General features: G+C 36.0%; 1 protein-coding gene across 1 annotated transcript; it reads left to right on the top strand.

The window, feature by feature from the left end:
* The first annotated feature begins 9293 nt into the window (after positions 1 to 9293).
* Positions 9294 to 16042, top strand: LOC121414427 (L-rhamnose-binding lectin CSL3-like). Its single transcript, XM_041607602.1, has 4 exons — positions 9294 to 9401; positions 10832 to 10928; positions 13824 to 14672; positions 15433 to 16042. The coding sequence occupies exons 2-4, from the start codon at positions 10853 to 10855 to the stop codon at positions 15438 to 15440; spliced, it is 933 nt and encodes a 310-aa protein (XP_041463536.1). The 5' UTR covers positions 9294 to 9401; positions 10832 to 10852; the 3' UTR covers positions 15441 to 16042.
* The last annotated feature ends 7661 nt before the right edge of the window (positions 16043 to 23703 follow it).

The raw sequence follows: 23703 nt of genomic DNA, 5'->3' as shown, positions 1-23703 counted from the left end.
ATCGGATAACAAATTACAAAGTTATTGAATTTTAAAGATTTGCATTGATTATTCCGGTGAAACAGTTCTAGGCATGTTTTATGAATATTCATCAGGTGGGCAGATGATGTCACATCACATCAAATAGATTATAAATTGAAAAAAATAGGTAGACTGTACAAGTAGACCTTTTTGGTACTACAAATGTTTTTGTGATTATCAAAGAACATGTAAATAAGAAATTCAAAAATATATGCAAACAAAATAATGACTAAAAATGGTCTCACATTCTCCGAACCTACACGGATGCTTCTAGGTCACAAGATGGAAGAACGGGCTCAGCTTTTTACACCGAAACTTACACCGAAACTTACACCGAAAGTTCATCAGATTATGCAAAGTAAATATCATGAGAGTTGAATTGGCAGCGATTGTCATGATTATTATGGCCTTAGAATGAGTAGAGGAATATCTCCCGATCGATAGCGGTAGTGATTTCATCAGACTCATATTCTGCATCAGAAGCTCTCAACATTTTCCAGGAAAGTAGCATAATAATTGAAATATATGAGAAATTTATGATAATTAATAGGTTTGGAATAGAAGTGAATTTTGAATGGGTGCCAGCACACGGTGGCCTAGGAGGCAATGAGGAAGCAGACTCTCAAGCCAAAACAGCGGCTTAAAAAGGTAACATAGATGTTGTCATCACAAAAATAAACAAGAATGCTTGAGTGAAAGGTCATACTTTTATAAAAAGGAATGACATAGAGGTCATGGGAAAACACGAAGAAAGACAGGTAACTTTTTAACATACAACCAGAGGTCACTACACTGCAAAAACTCTGGTGTTGATTTAAATGTCCACAACAGTGAAGTTTAAAAAAACACCTGCTTCGTTTTGGTCTAACCCCAGAATAGGTGTTTATACAACACCAAATAGTATTATAACAGTATCGGTTTGAATCCAAACTGGCGTTGTTTCAATAATCTCTGGTGTGGACCTATTATATAAATTCCGGGCTGGTGTTAGATTAACACCGGAGTTTTCGCAGTGTAATTGTATTATAAAAGTTTTTTTTTGCAGGAACAAACATTGCAGCAATTCCGTCTTGGTATAAAGATTCAATTTCTTGATAAAAAAAACATGACACAAGTCTTTCACTGTTAGACTTTCGAAACCATAGAGCATTGTTATCATGTCTTTTATATACAAGACAGATAAATCGACTTTATTGCAAGTTAAAAAGTTCAGAATCCGAATGGTCGAGGCTGAAAATATTTATATCTTAATACATAGAGTAGAACTCACTGAGCAAAATGCCGAAAATTCATCAAAATCGGATAACAAATAATAAAGTTATTGAAGTTTAAAGTAGCAATATTAATTTTAAGAAAACAGTCGTCATGAATATTCATTAGGCGGGCTGATGACGTCACATCCCCACTTTCCGTTTTCTTAAGTTATTACATAAAATCATATTCTTTTTCATTATTTAATACTTGTGTGAATGATATGTCTCTTTTATAATGAAATAAGTTGCAGCAATAAATATCATTTCTAATGCACTATATCAGTTTTCAATCCAATTTTCTAGTTCTTGGAGGAAAAAAAAATATTGAATAAACCTGATTTCATGCAATAAAAAAAAGTGGAGATGTGACATCATCAGCCCACCTAATTAATATTTGTGACGACTGTTTTCACAAAATATTGCTAACTTTTAAAATTCAATAGCTTTTTATCCGATTTTGATGAAAATTTCTACTAAGCTTTAAACACTTCCAGTCCGGACCATCCATCTAACTTCGTTATTTTCTAAAGACAATTTTCCAGCAATTTCAGCCTTTATAAAAGGCAGTGGAAAATATAACAAATTATAGATAGTATATTTATGCACGTGTTCATATATGTTTATTCAGGCCTATACCATAGGCTGGTTACTACAATACAGTTTTTGTAGTTGTATGCTGCTTATTCAGGTCTACCGCAAGGATTGGACTAGTTGCCTAGAAAAAAGGGCGGGAGATTCCATGAACATGATATTTACCATAATGCAATTCCCTCTTCGATTTGTTCTATCTCGTTAGATAAATAAATATTCCGAGAAATAAGTGTGGGGGAAATGTATGCAGAAGGGCTTGAATTCGCATTAACTAACATCCAGACACAAGAAAAGAAAAAGACAGGCACAATTCATGCTAACTTCCAGATCTAACAATCGATGATTACTAATGTAATAATTGTAAATAATATCAAAAGTGCATTACGCCACTCGAAGGGGAATCTATCTCACACACAGTGCAACTAAGTAAGTATAGCAGAACCAAACGAAGGACGACGAAGCTGTAAAAGGGGAGGGAGAAAACCCCTCTCGCATAGCCTGTGGTAAATCATCGATATCGATGAAATAGCGCCATCATCTCTAAAACCAACCAACCAAAAACACCGCGAAAATTTTTATAGACGTTATAAATGAACTTACATGCTCATTGCTCACGTATGACATTTTATAAAGGTGTCTAGCAAGCAGGCGCGCCGGAACACTTTCAGTTTTGGGGGGGCAAAATCCCGAAGGGGGCACAATATTTTTGACAGTGTGAGATACCGAAGCGATTAAGCGGGAGAGGCTGTGGGACCCCCCCCCCCACGGTAAGGACTTTGTGTAAAAATGGAGTATAAAAGTTGCGTTTCTAAGAGCATTCAAAAATAAATTTCTTGAGAATAAAACAGTCTTGGAGTTCTTTTTGCTCCTTCTGTTTTCTCCCTTCTGACCCAGACTGGTGTTTCTTCATGATCAGGGTCGCAGTTCCAGCAAATGACGAGCCTTATTGCAAAAGAAATTGTTTCAAACCAATGTAATATAGGCCTTTTAAAGACTTTAAGATGACAAACATGACCGTACGCAGCCGGGGGCCGCCGATCGAGAAGGCAAAATTCACAAAATTCACCAAAAGTGTGCACGAAATCCCTCAATTTTATTCTAAAAAATGTGTAAGCTCCCCCATCACAAACCCCCTCGCTCTTAAGTTTCTTCGAAAATGTAGGTCTTGCAGCCCCTTCCACTCTCGGATTGTTTTTTTTTTATTTTTGCAAACGTCCATGAATAACAAAAGCTGGGATGAACCAGAGAACATAGCTGCCATCTCGATCTGATTAGTAACAGGTAATGGGAAGAAGTTTTGGAATCTAAAATACATTTATAAGTGCTATAAGAGCTGAAATAGTATCAGACAAAACGCCTTCCAATTATGCCAATGAAAAGGAATAGAGGAAAATATGGGGCTGTGAAAATATCTTAAGATTTTTTTTTTTATAGTAGAGCAGTACTGTAACGCTTATTTTTTTCTTTTATATTCTTTATTTACATTTTTATTCATATCTCGGATAATGAGTCCGGTCAAGAAGACACTAACACAGATGATTTTATTTTTTTCATGTCTAAACATTATCTCAAGTTGCTTTCGAGTGGGATTCACCATTTTCACAAATTATAAATTATAATCCTCTACACATGATTATTCTGCGTGTAATTTTCTGATAACATGTCTATATTGAATTGAAATGACCTTGGTATTTTCTTTAGGGCACTGACTTGTTAGCACTGTATTAACTCAATTTATATTTAGTTGAAAATGAAATAATTGAAACAAGTTTCTCGAGATTTTATGGTTTCTGGGCTTGACAGCTATGACATAGATTCCATATGTTGCTCGAGTAACTAGTGTTCACGCGCGTTAGTGATATCGGGTCCGGTCTGAGCGTTTCTGGGTGACCGCGCGTTTGTTAGACGACACAGCCAGCATCATAGAGTTATAAACCTAATCATTGGTGGACCACTATCAATTTGCCATTCGCTTTTAGTCTGAAATGTGTTCATTAAAAGGTTAAACGTTATCACACTGTAATAAGATGGAAAAGGGGCTTATCAAAGGTATGTTTCACAGAGGAACTGTTCGTCGAAAGACGCGAGGCTTACTATGATAATGTATTTGCCCCGTCAGGGGCAAATTTTTTTCATTTTTGACAATGGAAATGACAATTTTCAGGCAGAAAAGTGCCTTCGTTTGCTTTTGTCCTTAAATAATTTATCATTTTTCTACTTTCAGGGGGGCACATTGGGGGGGCAAAATCTCGTTTTGCCCCCCAAAAATTTTATTTGGGGGGGCAAGTGCCCCCCCTGCCCCCCCGCTTCCGGCGCCCTTGCTAGCAAGCACATTGGAATGCGTCTAAAAATGGTATATTTTTATATGCTATTCATGATAATGTCTTTAAGCAGGCTTATAGAAAAGGTTTTTCTCGGAAAGAGGAATGCCTCCTTCATCAAATCACAATAGGTAAGTGCAAATTAAATAGCACTCTTCAGGCCTCTGTGAGGTGTGCAATGTATTTGAGCCTATTGAACATTATATTTTATTTTGTTCAAAATATGTAAATGAGAGACGCATCATGTTTTAAAAACTTAAGATGAATGACCCGAATCTAAAACAATTGTTAATTAATCCCGATTATACACGGGAACTATTATGTTTTATATATGCCACTAACCGATTTGACAGTAATAGGTGTGTGAGTTTGTGTGTCCTCTTCTTCAAACATTAGACATGAAAGAAGGATTGATATTTCTTATTAATAAGAAAAGACAAAACAAAAGAATAAGAAGGACGAGACATTGTATGATTGTGATGTCACAATTGAATTGTTATTTAACGAAGATCTTAAGTAATTATCTAAATATAACTAGTCATGCTAGTATAGCCGATTGGTTAGCTGTTGTGCCCTTTTTCACGAACAATCATTTAGCACGCGCGATATTTAATTTCTCTATTTGTATTAAAATGTTTATTCCTCGAAGATGTTTAATTTGGTAGGACCTCTTGATATAATAGGTGGGGTGACTAGTCTATATCAATACGTCATATAATCGTCACCAGTGGTTTGACGTCGTATGGATTGCCTTTGCCGACGACGTCCTACTTACGAAAGCGACTGGCGCGTATAATCTGGAGATATTGAAGAGCGCCAACATATTAAAAAACAACAACAACACCCACACTTGTTCTTTTGTATTTTATCATATGAAATTAGATTTATTCAAAGATTTTCAACCAAGAACCAAACAATTGAATTGAAATCTGATAAAGTGCATTAGCTATTTATTGTCCCAACCTATTTTAGCACAATGGAGACAAATTATTTCATGTAAGATAAAAGAAAGTGGGGATGTGGCATCATCAGCCCACCTTATGAAAACTCAAGACGATGTGCATACCGTAACTGTTTTCACAAAATATTACTAAACTTTTAAATTCAATAACTTCGATTTTTGTTATCTGATTTTGATGAAATTTTCAGCATTTGTTTTGTAAATTTTACTCTATTCATTAAGATATGAATATATTCATCCCGGACCATCCCTTAATTAGCATGGAAAGCAATTATTTTGGACCAGAGCACAATCATGGTTTATGTCATTGACCAATAGCTTAGGCGGATCCATGCAGCCGTTGGCGAAAGGGGGGGGGGTACTGCCGAGCGGCGCACATATTTTTGCACTTCACCGGCTCCTTAAAAAAAAATGTTGAAAAAGGGGGTAAATTCTTTCGCTGGGGGATAGTCTTTGCTTTACTGTTGCTAATATTATATCAGCGTATAATTTTGCTAAGCAACGCCTTTTCTTTTCTTTTCTTTCCTTCATTTCTATTTTGTTAAGCGGCGCCTTTTCTTTCTTTTATACTTTTCTTTTAGATATTAGGGGGGGGGGGGCGTGCGCCCCTGTGCACCCCTGGATCCGCCACTGAATAGCATGGGAAGAGTCATATGGTTTGTATTGGTTTTACTTTAGCCATAGATACATAATGGACTGTATTTTTTGTTATTCTTTTGAATTATTGCATGGTTTCTTTGACCGATAGCAATCGTATGGTTTGTGTCGATTTTTTAAATTGTTATTTTTAGTATTATGATTGCATGCTTGCTATAAGGCGCAACGGCTGATATATCCCGGATATTTTGAAGAACCTTGTAGGACCAAAAGGTATATACCAGCAGATCGGTTTGATTTTCTGTTTTTCGAGAGCTACTTGACTTTTCCAATTTCATTCACATCATGGATCCGACGTGTTGATATTGAGTTCAGATAGTTTACCCTGACCCAGCGAACCCGGATAAGTCAACTAAAAAAGCGGGTCTGAATGAAGAGCGGTTCGAAAAAACGTAGGCCTATATACAGTGCGTCCAATAAAAAACCAGAAAAATAATTGAAAAATGCTTCAGTTATATAAAATGAAGACCTTTTTTATGTAGGTTCGCTGCCGGAGTTACGAAACTCGACATTCGCTAAGTTGACAATCATCCACACTGTAAAAAAAGATTTGAAATTACTCAATAAAGTTGTGGCAAAAAATCGCCTTAATTTTTTCAGTATCTATGAGTTTGGCAGTTTTAAGGAAAATTTACTTATTTTCTTTGCATCCATTTTACTCAAGAAAATTAAGTTACAAAAATTCAATTAAATGATTTGAAAAAAACAAAAACAAATGGGGAGTGGAAATTCGTGATTCGAAAGTTCGCTCCCCAATCGTCCCACTTATAGTGGCAGTCATTTTCATCTTTTTAATAGACATCTTTTATCCAAATATGAGGCTTTATGCGTTATCACTTATCTGTACATATATTTACTGAAATTGATATTTATTACACGATCGTTTCATTCTAAAAAAAAGTACAATAATATCATTTTCCGAAATTCTAAAACGAAATCTGAAATTTTCTGATAAGTGACTATTAATGTTGCTCTTTCTTCGATTCAACAAAAGAATCAAATAGTGTGCACATGCACCCTTACCCCCCCCAAAAAAAAACACAAATAGATATGACAGCTATTAAAAAAACGTAAACATTTACTTGCTCTTAATGAATATTTATGTATGATCTAAATAAGGCGTTAGTTGAAAAAAATATACATTCACCATAATTTTTGAATAATAATAATTTTTGCCTAATTATGCTAATTGAGTTAGATTTACTCAATCGAAGCAAGCTATAGCAATACATGAATTTTCGTAAATGTATATTGAACCCAAATAAGTCAAGTAAAATAAAAGACAAATTAAATCTACTGAAAAATCGATAAATAATTACAAATGATAAATTATACCTTGTATACATGAAGTGTTAACTACTAATTAAGATTTTTTTTAAACCTGCGATGGTTATATGGGAAGGAATCCGAAAATTTCCCAGATTCCTTTAACACCGTTGCGTACAGATGTGTGTGTGTGGGGGGGGGGGGCTAGATTTGTTACCCAAAAGTTTCACATCTAAGAAAAGAGAGAAAACACAGAAAGGTACATGATTTTCTGAATAAGTAAAAATCTATCACTAAATAAGTTTTTTGGTATTAAAAAGGTCACGTTTGCTCGCTCGTAACTCTTTAGAATTAAAATTTTGGCTAACTACGCCACTGGCGGGAAAAACGTTTGGGGTTTTTTTTCCTGAAAATATGGATTAGCAAGAATTATTTCAAAGATAAAGGACTTTTGTTATTTATTTTCATTCAAGGATCAAGTTAAAGATAATTGATTATTTGGAATTGCGATTTTCTTTTTGAAATTAGAATCCCGCCCGACGAGTGACTTTTGATATAATTTCTTCATTTGTCTATTGTATTTGTGCTTAAGTTGCGATAAATTCTTAATTCTTGGTTTCGATTTTTTTTATGGGACGCGCTGTATAGAGAAAAAAAGAGGGTATAACAAACTGCTGCACCGGATCATTCGCGGAGTTAGTTACATTCGGCCTATATACTTTCTGGGAGCTAGGTTCTTGTCGCTTTGAAAGATCCTGCCGAGGAAGGATCTGTTTGGCCTCGATTCATACCTGACATCGATCGAAATTGAGCTTTGATTGAAAATGATGTTATCGAATTTCCTTTTGTCCTTCTATCTATACCTGCAAAACGTTCGAAGTACTTGCGTATCAGGTTGATCACTGAGACTTCGTGGCGTTCAGACCAGACCGGAGCCAGATGAAAGTTGCGAATTATTTTAAATAAACTCCGCCCTTTTTGAAAAGGGGAGGGAGAACGGAAGAAAATGATGAATTTGAAAACAACGGTAACTTTAGCAATAGCAGCGTTATTTCAATTCAATCTTTGCAGTAAAAGAAAAGAACGGTTCATGTGCTTATCAGGGGTGCGATGAAAAGGAAGAAAGGAAAAAAGAGGCGAATAGAAAGGAGAAGAAGTAAAAGATCAATAACAAAGAGAAAAGAAACACTGTGCTCGAAATCCTGACAACGAATAGAACATAAGCCTCCTGCTTTTTCATGTTTTGTTTTGTTGTTGAGCAGCTGTGAATCTATATGAAAGTACAAAGACATGATAAATATCAATAGGGTTGCGATGAATAACAAGAAGATTTAAAAAAGGAAAACAAACGAGGATGGTAATAATCATAAATGAGAAGAAAATTAGAACAAACGTTGAATAAAACAAAATAGCAAATAAGAGACATTAGGAAAAGAGGAAGATTACCTGACAATAAAAAGTAGAAGGGGAAGAAGATGTAGAAGAAGAAAAGAAAGAAGACGGAAATGAGCAAAAGAAGAACAATACAAAAGGAAGAAAATAAAATGAAGAAGAAAAGGGAGAAAAACAAGAAGGCAGAATCCATGGGACTCAATTTTATCGCATTTTGCCTTCAAAATTAAAATTGACTTTTAGTATATTGATATGATTACAACGTATAAATGGTGTAAAGCTGATCAGTAATATCTGGAGGTTTGATGTACACTACGGGACCCTCAAAACTGTAGTCTAATGAACCCCCACCCCAAAATGCATAAATAAATAAAATGAAATAAAAAAGAAATAAATGTGGGGCCAAAATGGCGTACGTATTTGGGAAAGATTTTCTCTGAAAAGCTGCGAGCGACCCCGAAATATAAGCATTGGAATGCCCCCCCCCAAAAAAACTTTGTCATGATTTATGAAATAGTATTCAGAAATATTTCAGTAGTTTCCCTTTTTCTTATATCGATCTCTTGGTCGAAAAAAATTGTTTGGGGCATAGCCCCACTCTTACCCCGTCATCTTACGCTTGTGCCTTCAATTTGTATTACAGTAGATCTGAAGCAAATGTCGTATTTGACAGCATCTAAGTGATAGCCTATATGAGTGCCCTTCTTGCAGTAAGAATTTTAATATCTTGAGTGATCGAATGTTGTTCGGCGGACAAGACAAGCTGATTGGTTACTGCAATGTTTTTATTGCCACGCCCATAAAAATATGATTATTTTCAGCTGGGCCTTTCTGCTTTAATAATCAAAAGAGCCGTCTTCGTAGGTCATTACTGTCGATTTTATTGATCAGTACGTCGTCTGTTCTCTGTAATTTTTGCTTAAATTGGCTATAGAAAAGGTGAGTCCTATTCATGATTATTTGTTTTCATCTACCCGAAACATCGATTTAGCAAGTAAAGAAAAAAAATAGAGATGGGGAAAAACGATGGTAGAGACAAATTGGACGCTGCATGCTTCTCTGAATATGAATTGTCTTATCTGCTGGTATTATTCATTAACCAATCTTTATCCTGAATTCCACTTAAATTTTGAATTATCTATTCGTGGTTATATATTTTTTTCCAGATTGATAGTTTGCCTTTAGCAGTTTTGGGGCCAATCCAGGTTTTCTTTTAGGCATGATCATGATGATATCAGAAGAATATTCTTTATTGATCAGACTCTTTCAATATTGTTTAGCCTTTTATCCACTCGCCTAAAATGCCCCAAATTGGAGGGATTTCTGTAAAAGTTTTTATCAAGTAATCTCTCTCGTTGAAAAGGGACATTACATGCATTATGTAATCACGGCCTTGCCCCCTTATTGTGACTCTAGTATAAGCTTGTTATCATCTTCTCATATAATCGCATGTAATTCAAATTATATAAGGCAAAATTACCATTGCAATGGGAATTCACATGCTATTTTTCCTGCATGAATATGGACACTTCTACCATGACGGGTACATATTATGCTTACAAGATCGGTTTAAAAGGAAATTTGAGAATATTAGTATGCATTTTTTTATCATTTGCCCATGAATAAACGCTATATTCGTTAGCATGGTTACCCACAAAAACATAAATATCAATAATCTGGTTATTTCAAGATAAGGCGACCAAACAATATTTGTCACCAGCTTCCCCCGAACCAACAACATGTCCTCATTGAAAGTTTTTTGTAAAGCAAAAATAATCATTCAAAATGTTACAATTTGGCGGATTGCTTGGAAGTTTCACTGCGTTTGCACTACAGTATGTGCATTTATTTTCATGGTCGTTTTGTTTTTATTCTTTGAAGCTCTCACTGAATCCCTTCTGCATCCAATCATCTACTTCGTGTGGGTTATTGTTAATCAAATCAATTTTGACAAGTTATGTGTCATATGAAAACTTATGATGTCTTTATTTAAACTCAATCAAAAACTCAAAATTCATTTTGATAGACTTACTGTTAGTTTTTGAGCGAATGGTCACATTTTTTTTATCATGAGAAACATATTCTTCAAATTTCGTGTCTGCGGCTTCGATAGGATTTGTGGACAACTTACTTATGTCGTCGTCAGGTACTTATACCCGAATAAGGAAATTCAACTTCGTTATGTTGACTTCACATAATAATGCATTAGCAAAAGAAGAGTTAAATATGAACATTAATTATTTAAATAACATGGTCATTCACTGAAATTTAATTTCTCCTATTTTGATCTGTAAAATATAAATTTATTATCACTTTTTTAAGACTTTAAAAACAAATTTTCAAACAAATCTCCACCTTTTGTTATCTAGAGGAAGAAAGTCACATCGGAAATGGCTGCAACGGCAAGAAAGGCGATTTTCTGTTGCTTCCTAGTGGCTGCATCGATTGGAGCTTCTCGTGCGATTGGTGAGTAGAGAGTACACGAGATTTGCTCTTCTATAAATTTAGATTACAAGTAACTCCAAGTCGGCAATGGTTAGTGACTAGCCGAATACTGGATTTAGATGTAGACTTTAAAGATTTTAATTCAAAGCTTAAATTTTGAATATCTGTTTCAGTTATGGGACTGCTAACTCCTTGTGCTGCTATTACGCCAAGCTGGTGTGTAACCTATTAACACAGGAACCATTTCACGTGTAAATTAATCAGGCAGATTAGCTGTCCTTTCCTGTCTTTTAACCACCTAAAACCATGAAAAGACAGATTTCGATTGTCTCTTTCGGTAGCCGATTTTGATTTATTTAAAAACCCCTCCTGCCTGCAATTTAGAATATACTGTTCTGGTTATTATGGATATTATGCACGTCCGCAAAAAACAGGAAACAGATACCCATGGCTGTGTTTCAAATAGAAAATTCTAACGCGAATGGGATCCACTCTATTTGGGAAGCTTTTAATTATCTTCTTTCACTTTAATGCATGTCATAATTTATGCCTATCATACTTTACACAACTCAATGAGTAAAATCATGAGTAGCAAATGACATCAAAAGTCCTTTAAAGAGTCGATATCTGATTTTAAAATGACACTCTCTATCCAGAAGCGGATCTAGAGGGGGGGGGGGGGGGTTGCACCCCCCCAAAAAAAAAATCCGGGGACCATTTTTAAAAATCTCATCTTTTTTTAACTTGTAATTTTATTTTATTCTATTTCTATGTATTTATTTCATTTATTATTATTATTACAGCAAAAATAGTGGTGTTTTAGATGCAAGAAAACGCCATTTTCACACACAGATTTTCAAAAATTTTCTCTACTGCGGGAAGGGGGACACCCCCCTCCCACACCCTCGCTCCCTCGCATACCACCCCAACCCTCCCTCCTTTATAAAAAGCTGGATCCGCCCCTGCTATCCCCCAAAAATGTTTTATTCCGGTCGTTGACATAGACTTTTGACAGCTCATTCGATCCGGAAAAAAAACTTAATCAAATTCATTTAATATAAATGAATTATGCGAATGCTAGCCGAAATTTTGCTATTTACAGACCTGAGAACGAAACATTTTTTTTAATGACCGCTTGTATTCATGAACAAGATTATTTCACTAAACAGAATTCGTTTTCACTAAACAAATATTTCGAGAGCGAAGCGCGAAATAAATCATTAGTTTGTTGATTAACTGAATGACCTGCAAATGGTTATGCGAGCTGAAATTTCCTAGCTCTCTCAGTATTCGTTATTTAGATAGCCTATCATGCTCATATATTTTTTTTGGGAAATAGTCCTTAAAGGACAAGTCCATTCCAACAAAAAGTTGATTTTCATGCATAAAAAGAGAAAAATCCAACAAGCATAACACTGACAATTCAATCAAAATGTAAAATAAGAAAGTTGTGACATCTTAAAGTTTGGCTTAATTTCACAAAACAGTTATATACACATCGTGGTTGGTATGCAAATGAGGAGACTGATGACATCATCGACTCACTATTTCTTTTGTATTTTATTATATGAAATATGAAATCTTCTAATTTTCTCCTCAATCCTCACTGAACATATGGAATTAGCATTATTTAATACTATATGGTTCAGTCAAGTTGGTCCTTATTGTCAAAGCTGAAAAAAATGAAATATTGTATAATTCAAAAAAAAAAAAAAAAAATAGTGAGTGATGGCCATCATCAACTGTCTCACATGCATGTGAGAAAACTCCAGAAAATGCCATAACTTTCTTATCTTACATCCGATTTTGATGAAATTTTCAGCGTTATGCTAGATTGATTTTGCCTTATTTATTCAAATCAACATTTTTATGGAGTGAAATTGATCTTCAAGCGTGTTCCGTCATTGGGTCAATAAACCCCAAGATTTCATTCAGCAAATCGTCCTGTATACCCTCTCTTTTCATGTCAATACATCAAAAAAGATTTATCTTGGGCTTTTCATTCCCAATATTTCTTTTTGATAAAGATCCCGTTTTCTTGTCATTATTATCACAAATCTGTTTTACGCTCCGCGCTCGCATTTCATTGAGACATGTGGCAGAGTTGAATCTCATATTCATGATTATAAATGTCCCGTTTTCAGGTCAATGAAAAAATGTAGCTCGAGTTTCGCGCTCGCATTATTCATTTAGTTAGATACGAATATCTTTAAATAGTAGTTAAAATGTCCCTTTTAATGTCAGTATATAAAAGAAAATCAGCTCACTCAAAGTGAACTCCTCGAGATAATTATATTTCCGGAAAGATAGGGGCCTATGATTCAAGTTTACAATTACAAATTTACAAATATGCTAATAAAATGACCCATTTTCGTGTGAATATTTCGGGATATTTTATTCGTATCATGTTAATGAATTTCTAATCTTATCGTACTTTTAAAATCAATCCGACGGGTCTGAACAAAATGGAGCAATTTCCTCACCCGAAACCATAGTCAGTCGAGATCATGAAAACTTTGGGTGTAGATCACAAGGGGGTCTGTGCCTCCATTCCCGCGGGGATGTAGGCATATCCTCCAATTCTCAGCTAAAATGTAAAGTTCAATAACTTCTTTATTTGTTATCAGATTTTGATGAAATGTTCAGCGTTGAGCTCGGTAAATTTTACTCTATTCGTTTAGATATGATTAATTTTAACCCAGGCTCTCTCTTAAAATAATCAACGAAACGCAGATAGCAACACACGAGATATCCAGTACGCCTTTATATACTACTGGACATCAAATTTAATTTGGATTTGCAGGAGAGAAACAGACAATACTATCAATCACAAATTAATGCTGATCATAAAGTTGACATTATTTGAGGGGTCCCGTGCTCATAATCATGTATATGAATTCTTTCTTTGAAATACAGTGGAAAGGGCATGTGAAGGAAGAACCCTTTCTCTGGAGTGTCCCAACGGATTCCTAATCAGTATCAACCATGCAAATTATGGTCGTACTGCCGGCGCGGGGATCTGCCCTCATAGCCACATCCAGACAACATCATGCTTCGCCGGCAATTCACTCAGTATCGTCAACGCCAACTGTGATGGAAGATCATCATGCAGTGTCTCAGCTAACAATGGCGTATTCGGCGACCCCTGTGTTGGTACCTACAAGTACCTCGAGGTAGACTACTCCTGCCAGCCTGATCCCGACTGTACAAGAGAACGCAGATGTGAAGGAGGTTCCATCAACCTGCACTGCCCTGCAGAAACCCCGGCTATTCACATCTGCAGTGCCCTGTACGGCCGACAACTTCCCGGATCAGCTGTATGCCCCCACCCTCGTATCCAAACCACCAACTGCGCCGCTTCCAGCTCCTTGTCTAAAGTCCGATCGTTCTGTCAGGGCCGATCTTCCTGTTCCGTCGCTGCTTCTAACAATGTCTTTGGTGACCCTTGCGGCGGAACCTACAAGTACCTGGAAATTGACTACGTATGCGCACGACGTGGTCGAAGTTGTGAAGGAGGTACCCTAACCCTCAGCTGTTCATCTGGACAGACCATCTTAGTCTTGGATGCGTTCTACGGACGCATGGCAGGTCCAGAAATCTGTCCTCATTCCCAGGTGTCCAATCGAAACTGTCGAGCGGCGAGCAGCATCAGCATCGTCGAAACCGCATGCAATGGCCAAACATCATGCTCCGTGGGTGCAAGGAACAGCGTCTTCGGAGATCCTTGCGTGGGGACTTACAAGTATCTCGAAGTTCTCTACCAATGTAAGCATTATTGCCTGCCCACTTAGAAAATAAAAGTTCGATACAATCATGTTGGCCGTATGGAGATTGAAAATGAATTATAGTGAAGTAAAAATGCAGTGTCTACATGGTAAAGGGTAATAAATATCGAGACTGACTACGAAGGCAAACAATCTGAACTGCTTTATTCTTAAAAAAAACAAGTTGCATGGACAAAAATTTCCTTTTCATTGACTTGACTCACAATTATTATGCATGACTTATGGCCAGTATTCCAGAAAGGGTGGAGCCAGAGAGAGAGAGAGAGGGGGGGGGGGCAAAGGGTGACCATGTGTTTTTTCAAGTGGTGAAAAGAAAAAAATAGAAAAAAAGAAAGAGAATGAGGAAAGACGAGGATAACAAAGATAGGCTCGTGCAACTCTCATGTTGTCTTTTTCAATCAAGAAAAAAAACACGCCATTCTCATGTTATATCTTACCCAAGCCCATCAAAATACCCCGGCGCTGTCAGTATAATTCGATTGAGGTATAATTCAATATATATGTGTGTGTATGTGAGGGTGTGTGTGTGTGTGTGTGTGTGTGTGTGTGTGTGAGGGTGTACTTGCGGGTGTCGGGGTATGTGCATGTGTAAAAAGAAATCATACCGTAGATTAAGACTCGAATGCATTGAATATCATTTCCAAAATAATATTCTGTAAAATTACGGAATAAGTGTAATTCTATCAAATATTCATACCTAATATGTATTTCTAACGCTTAATTCATCTCTCTTTTGGCAGGTGCCTGAATATCTTGATATCACGACGCGACGGCTAGACTCACAAACTACTCTTCTGGAGAGAAAACTTCCTGTCTTTTATTCAACTAATATCTTGCTTCTGGTGTACGGTTAATATCGAGTTTTCGCAGAATACTTTCAAGAACATAGAAAATGTATTGAAAATGCCGGTCAAATGACAATGAACAACTGAGTGGTCTTTGTCGAAAATTGGTGAACGGAAACAGCGTTTCGTCCCAAATTTCAGAGTTGTTTTTTTGCAACTGTAACCAGAATGCAGGAAAATGTAATGAAATTCCCAATTCAAATGATAACGGACAACTGGACGGTCTTTCGGAGCTGATATGACGAGAAATTGCAAGTATGTCGTTTGCCCATATAGTCCAGGACGAAACTGCTGATCTGATTGACCAAATTTCGACAAAGACTTGTTTGTTGCCCTTTGTCATGAAGGGAAATTGACAATAGACTTTTGGGTTCTTAAAAATGTTCTACGTACTGGTGGGAGATGGACAATTTTTTACCAACACATTTAATTAATGTGCATTATGATCATTTAGACATGGTTTGTGTCATGTAGTTGTCAATATCTGTCCTGATGCATGTAGCTCGAGAAGTGATTATTGATTGGCGTAACCGACTTCATTCATTTTTAATCATACTTTTTAGAGGTTAATAAATCAAATTAGCGTAATTAAGCGAATAATTAGATAATTTCTAATTTGGGTTTCTTATCAACTTTATTTTTGCTGAGGCAATTTCTTATAAGGAGGTTTCATGGTAAGCGGTATCTTAATATGATATTATGATACCGCTATGATAAAATAATAATACCGCATTATGATAAAATAATAATAATTAATTCTAAGCACCTTTTCAAATGTTAGAAAGCGTATTGATAGTGCTTAAATTCCAAACCATTCATAGCTATTAAAACGTCTATCCTAAAGGGATTAGTACAACATGATACATGTTTGTCTAAAACCTACGAACTTTTTTTTATTTCTCTGCTCTTATAACATAAAATTACAAAATTAAACTTCTGGGTAATGGAAATAAAATTATTATCAAGAATGTTCGTTCTACGTATTATATGTCTGCTTTTCTTTTTTAAGAAGACTTTGTTTGGAAAAAGGGAGATGGGGTGATGTGGTTATAAGTCATGGCCTTACGCAAGGGGGGGGGGGGCGTTGCCTCCTACGAAATTTTGAAACCTACATTTTGTACTAAAATGTTCATAAAACTCCCCAAAATCCATCGAAAAAAAATTGTCAAAGCGGACCCATAAGAAGGTTGGTCTCTTTGCTCTGTTTGCTCACTTGCCCCTTTTTTTCGATTTGTTTGCGCGTCTTGCCCCCAGGAAAAATATTCTGCTGCCTGCATGGATGAGGAAGAGAAGACTAGAAGAAAGAAAGAGTTCGCGCGTGTGAAAGTTTACAGGAACCTACCTCTAAGCCTGCTCTAGGAACAATATCTTACATTACACCTCAACCTAGGACGTCCTATGTCCAGATTACCATAGCCATTAGTTCCTTATTTCATCTTAAAAGATGAAATCTTAGATAGTTTCGTATAGTTAACTGTTTTTTGTTAAGTTCTGGTTCGGCCGATAAGAGTTAAGTGTGTGTGACGTCTCTGTGACGTCATATAGGGCCTACAGTAGCTCCTCATGTTCCAAGTAATATAAATTCCATGAATCTTACTATTTTTAATGGAACATGACAAATAAGGTATAGGGTTCGGAAATTATGAGTGTGATATCCTCCTCAGAGCAAATATCAACACACGCAAACACACTCACGCACATCCACACACATATGAAGAGCTCAATTGCAAAAGGGGTTAGATCAATTTTTCATCGAATTTGATTTTTTTTAATAGATTTTTAGTAGCTCTATTAGATGACTACTAAGAAAAGTTGAAATTGCGATTAAAACGTGAACAAAGAAAAATCTCTTTTCTTCAAGAGGGGTAAGGTCCATTTTAGTTTGTTTGCAAAAGAGCCTAGATCCAAAAAATGTATTAACTTTTGGAAAAATATTTTTTTAATGTGAAGACACTCAATGTAGATTTCCTTTTCGGGGTATCATGACAACACGTGAAAACACGATCTTTAAACCTCGTTGGACCATGCAACCCATGCTGATCCGATTTGGGTACCCGAGTGCAAAAAGCTAGATAGAGTCAATGCCCTCCTGACCACACCCACCAATTGCACCAACGCGCATTTCCTTACTAAGTGCATGGAGCTACTATACGGAAAACCTTTTTGGTGAGGCAGATTCAGCTGGCTTCCGTACTAAGACGGAATATCGGCAGTCGTGTTTAGATGAGAAGCCCTGTTCGTGTTCAGTCCATTTGGAGGAGGGTCCATGGGAACATGTCATCGTTCATGAATAAATTCAGTGTGGTTGTCATGGGTTGGTCACTTTGTTGGGTTCGTTAGAGCTCACTTTGTATTAAACCGCGGAATTTCGTTTCAATGTATTTATTTATTTATTTATTTATTTATTTATTCATTCACTGTTTTTCTCTATTTGAGACTGCAGGGTATGCGTGTTCAGTTATGCAAAACTGCTTTCCGAAGGCGCCCTACGGTTAAACAAAAAACTCAACATAATAGCATGCAATGTAACATAAAATAAAGTAGAAACAGAATACATTATACACATACAGAATGAAATCAACAATTGTCATAGAATCATTACATTTGCAACAAGTTATTCAGTGTAATTACATGTACGTCAGTTCAGATTTTATGATTTACAGAGTTCGTTGAATGCATGGAGGGGCGTGCATTTTTGTATATCACAAGGGAGAGAATTAAATACGGCGGCAGCAACATATTCAAAAGATTTTCTTTTATCATCCGTCGTTGGGAGGGTATTTGAAGGGGACATTCAGAATATCAGAATATCGTGTTTTATAAGTTACATTACTTTTGCAGATAAGTGGTCACAGAAAGGCTGGTGCTAAATAGATTTCTATTTTGAAAGAAAGAACACAAATTGATGTTTGATACGTTCCTCCACTGTTTGCCATTTGAATGTAGACAACAATTAATTTTGGAGAGTAAGATGGTCCTTATTCAAAATTATTCGGGCATACTTATTGTGCAGTTTTTGTATCGTATTTGTGTTGGTTTTTGCACAGCTTCCCCAAGATGTACAACAATAATCAATGTAAGGTAAAATCATGGCAAAATATAATTTCTTAAGAATCCTACGCGGAAGGAATTGTCTGATTCTCTTTATGCAACATATCATACGAGATATTTTAACATTGATACTATCCACTACAAAAAAGTAAGTCACCCTTAAACAAACATCAATAATTTCCGAACCAATGCGAGTTTTTAATATATTTTTACATGAGCGTGTAGGTAATTTTATTTACCTACCCTCTGAGGAAATGCTATGGACATATTTTACGTCATGCTTCAGTGAGCACCGTCAGAAGGCAAAAATGTCACTTTTCAAAAGTCACAAGCCAAATATCATGACTTTGATTCCATTTTATTGGAACTAATTTCACATTCTCATCATGAAAAATAGTCAGAAGGCTTGCAAAAAATACTTTCTAAAAGACGATACAACTTTTTTTGCCAAATTTCACGGTTGAATAAGCACAAGTTCAAATTGGCAATAATTTTAATTTTGACACATTTCTATCAATAAAAATTATAGAATATGATGACAGTTATTTTTGGGAAGAGTATCTTCAACAATATTCATCGTTTCACGGTTCAATGAACATTTATTGAAAACAAAAAATACGATTTTCAAATATCATAGGCAAGTATTTTTTTATTTTGGTAACTTAAAATGATTTTTCTCAACTTTTTCTTTATGTTCATGACCATTTAACATGATTCAATGATTCAAAGGCGTTTAAATAAACATCCACGCTTGAATGAACATGTGGAATGTGATTAGCTCTTTTTTACGTTATTGGAAAAAAAATGAAATTTGTAACTATGGATATCTGTCACAAACCTCCTTGCATATTCCACTTGATTTGATTTTTATGAAAATCCTAATGTTTAATGCATCAGTGAGCGCACAATATTCGAAAATTATGCAAATGAGAAGAAAGTTCAAGGCCTTGGCCCCACTCTGTACCGTATCAAATTGTTATTTTGGTATGCGCCCCTGGTATGCGCGCCTTTTAGATAGTGTTACTCTAAAGCCATATGCCAAGTTTCATGAAGTAACTGTTAGTAGAAGTAACAAAAACCGCTCATGAAACAAACTCTCATTTCATATTTGTTAAAATTTTGACTTCCTCTCTCATAGACTTGTGTACATTATAGGTCCATATGTTTAAGAACAAGTAACCCCTTATTCAATATGGTGGAACATTTATTCAAGGCTGTCTTTAGCAATGTCATTTGACAGATATGTTTATCAACCTATGGGCAAAATCTGTGCAAAAATGAAATCGACATGTTGATTTATGGATGAATGAGCACGAATCAAAGTGGGAAAATTGGTATTTCAATGTCACAGACTCATATTAAAGGGTAATAAAGTGAATATTGGGGGCATATTTGGTTTAAAATGTGACTTTAATTGCTGTTGTTTTTATCATCCATCATTTCTACAACCACACACTTTCCCAACTTTAAACATTTTCATGGTTGAGCGAGCACATTCGAAACCTTTGGAATGAATACTCTTTATACTGCATAAATTTATTCTTTTCCTAACAATTTCTCATGATCAGTTTAATTTACAGATAAATCAGTAGTGGATGCAGAATTTTGATATGGGGGAGGGGCCTATAATCGGGGGAGCCACCAACATTTTCAAATTTTAATATGATCTAACAAGTTGTAAAGATACTATTACAAACCCCTATGATGATACATCACAATGCGGGGGCCGCGGAAAGGTTTTGAAAGTGGGGGGGGGGGGGGACTGAGCCAAAAGTGGAACGGGGGGCTGACCATGCAAAACAATCATAATTATATGGTCATGTTTACATTTTTTTACATGCTTTTGGAAAAGAGTGGGGGCTGAAGCCCCCCCCCCCACACTTCCGCGACCCCTGCAATACATTGTGCTCACTCAACCATGAACATACGATATCAAAATTGTGTGGAGTGGCTAAATGATGGATAGTGAAACAGCATAACACCATAAAATTCACCTAAAATTAACTTTTGCCCAACTTTTGTATTTGTACAATCTGAGAAACGACTCTTGTGACTTTTAAAAATGGTCATTTTTAATTCAATCTTTAATTACTCATGCATGACTCAATCGATCAATCTAATTTTTCCCAAGGGGTTGCCTGAGTGTAGAAAACCAGCTAAGAAATATCATATCTCAAAATAATTCCGTTCAAAAGTTACAACAATATGATTTATGGGGACTTACTTTTTTTTGTTGTGTATAGATACATGTTATCCTCACGTCCTGCCGGCGTCAAGTGTTACATCCAAGTATTTGATCATATTTACATTTTCTATGGGATCATTTCTATATTTTACCATTAAAGCTTCATCTTTAAATCTTTCCTATGACGTAGACACATGATTTTTGTGTTTTGGGGATGCAAATACATACCGTTAAGGTTGAACCAGTTACAGAGATCATCAAAATCACTTTGCAGATTTTTTTTTTTAACCTCCTTAAGTAATACATTATGACAGAACAGAGCAGTATCATCTGCATGAGACCAATTTTGGAATTAACATTCAAATTCAAGTTACACATATCATTGATAAAAATGCAAAATAACAATGGACCCAGTATGCATCCCTGTTGGATACATTATCTATTTTTTTTCACTTTCGCTGATACAATTATTTACAACGACAAACTGTCTCCTGTCTGTTAAATATGCTTTCATCAATCATATTCGTTACCCTTAATTCCATAATACGTCAGTTTTCCAAAAATGAAATTGTGTGGTATAACATTAAACGCTTTACGTAAATCGACGAAAATACCACCGATCATTCGCCACTGATCCATTTTACTAAACAAATAGTCTCTATAATTTCAGTTAGACAAGTAGTAGTAGAATGCAAAGGTCTATAACCTGACTGGGAATTGGTTTGCAGTTTGTTTTCATTCAAGTATTCATAAAGTTGATTGTGGATTGCTTTTTCTAATATTTTAGATAAAGCAGGTAGAACAGATGTCGGTCTAAAATTATTTACATCATATGATCTTCCTTCATGTATTGGAGTAATTCTTGCCGTCTTTAAATATCTTGGAATAGTACTATGTTCGAAATGTCATATTGTATAAATATAACTATGTTGTATTAAAAAAAGAAGCATGTATGCCATCTTCTCCAACAGCCTTTGAACAATCAATGTTTGTAAACTACTTAATGCATCAACTGGCAGGACTGGTGTATTATATGTACTTGCTAACATCTCACTGCATTTCATTTTAGAGTCAACATTTCCTTTTACTTCAACTTCATTATTCCAAAAGGGTAGCTATTCCCCGGAGGGGCCATGCACTTACATTGACGAGTGGATACCATGCGCGACCAAAAAAACACGTAAAAAGGATATCTTTTTCACGATAGGGCACGTTACGTACGTAACGTGATAAGGGTGTCAAAAACACAAAAATAATGAAAAAGGGTATCTATTTCGCTAGGAAAATTACATATTTAGGGTCTAATTTGCGGGGATGATAAAACAAAATTAAAATGTTTTATAAAGGATGTCATTTTTGCCCCAACACTTCGTGTTTAGAGTCCTATTTGCGCGAGGTGTAGAAGTGGGGTCGTACTAAACCAAAGAATAAGGTAAAGCCGACGACCGAAGGAACCGTAACAATAAAACATTCCTGTACTTGTTTAGGGGTTCATTTCAGGGAATATTTGCCAAGAGTATCGTTAATAAGGTAAAGCCGACGACCGAAGGAACCGTAACAATAAAATATTCCTGTACTTGTTTAGGGGTTCATTTCAGGGAATATTTGCCAAGAGTATCGTTTTGTTTCCAATACTTGTTAAGGGTAGGGTTTCACACGCCAATACTTGTTAAGGGGTTCATTTTCAGAATATGGATATTACGTGTTTAGGGTGCTTTAACTATGTTAAGACTTGCGTGGAATATTAACGTCACTCTACGTAGATACATGTAATACCAAATAACTCTCAATGTAGTGCAAAGGAAAAGATGTGTACAAGAGAGTGCACCATAAAGATGAACGTCATTTAAATTGGTAATAATTGAAGCACAGGGCAATGTTTTCCCGGCTTTCAGCCAGGAGCCGTGGTGTAGCGGTTCTGACTCTCGCCTTGTAATCAGAGGGTCGTGTGTTCAAATCCCACCATGGCCTAGCGCCCTTTGGCAAGGAGTCAATCCACACTTTGCCACTCTCACCCACGTGCTAATTGGGTACCGGTAGGAAACAACAGTCATTGTGGTTGGTTTAGCAAGTTTGCGCCTAACAGGCTGCTTGGAATGCTATGAATCCAGTGACCGGGTACTTTGAACAGTCGTAGATTGATAAAGCGCTATATAAATGCCAATTATCATTATTATTACATAATCTTTGAGCAATGATCAAACAACATGTCCAACAATAATAAATTGCAGCAATTACAATATATCACAGAAATTAATGTGTTTTGACTCTCTAATTTAAGCAGTTTTCAGCAGCTTTTTTCTGCCAAAAAATAATGATAATAGGGTATAACACCCCTGTAAATCTTAATTACCTAGATCTTAATCACGACAGTACCTATTATTTTATAGATCAAGACTTTAATATTAAATGTAGATCTGTACAAAATACATTTCACAATGGTAGAAACTTGGTCTGGACCAAATACTTTATAGATCTAGATCTATTTCAAGTAGATAACTTATCAACCGGTGTGTTGGCTCAGTTGGTAGAGCGTTCGTCTCACAACCGGAAGGTCGGGGTTCAAATCCCGGCCGCGTCAGACCAAAAGACGTTAAAAGATGGGAGTTGCTGCTACCCTGTTTGGCATTCAACATTTAAAGGGATAGAGCCTCGTCGATCTGGCGCTGCACAGCGGCTGCCGGGCCCAAGATCAATTGGGCAAAACAGATTTTCGGAGTATTTCATTTCTGGTGTCTATTTCGAACAATAAAATATGGATTTAAAACACAAAATTTAGCTTTTAATTAAAAATACCTTTATGGAATTAACAATTAACATGTCCACCAGCCTGTGTGCAAAGTAAATGTAGATCTACATTCGGATATTTCCTACAACCGAAAGGGAATTTTCAAAGCCATTCAGTTATCACACACCTCAGAACCTTGCCA

The sequence above is a fragment of the Lytechinus variegatus genome, chromosome 4 (genome assembly GCF_018143015.1).
Source record: "Lytechinus variegatus isolate NC3 chromosome 4, Lvar_3.0, whole genome shotgun sequence".
Classification (NCBI taxonomy): domain Eukaryota; kingdom Metazoa; phylum Echinodermata; class Echinoidea; order Temnopleuroida; family Toxopneustidae; genus Lytechinus; species Lytechinus variegatus.
This window is presented reverse-complemented; position numbering and strand designations above follow the sequence as displayed.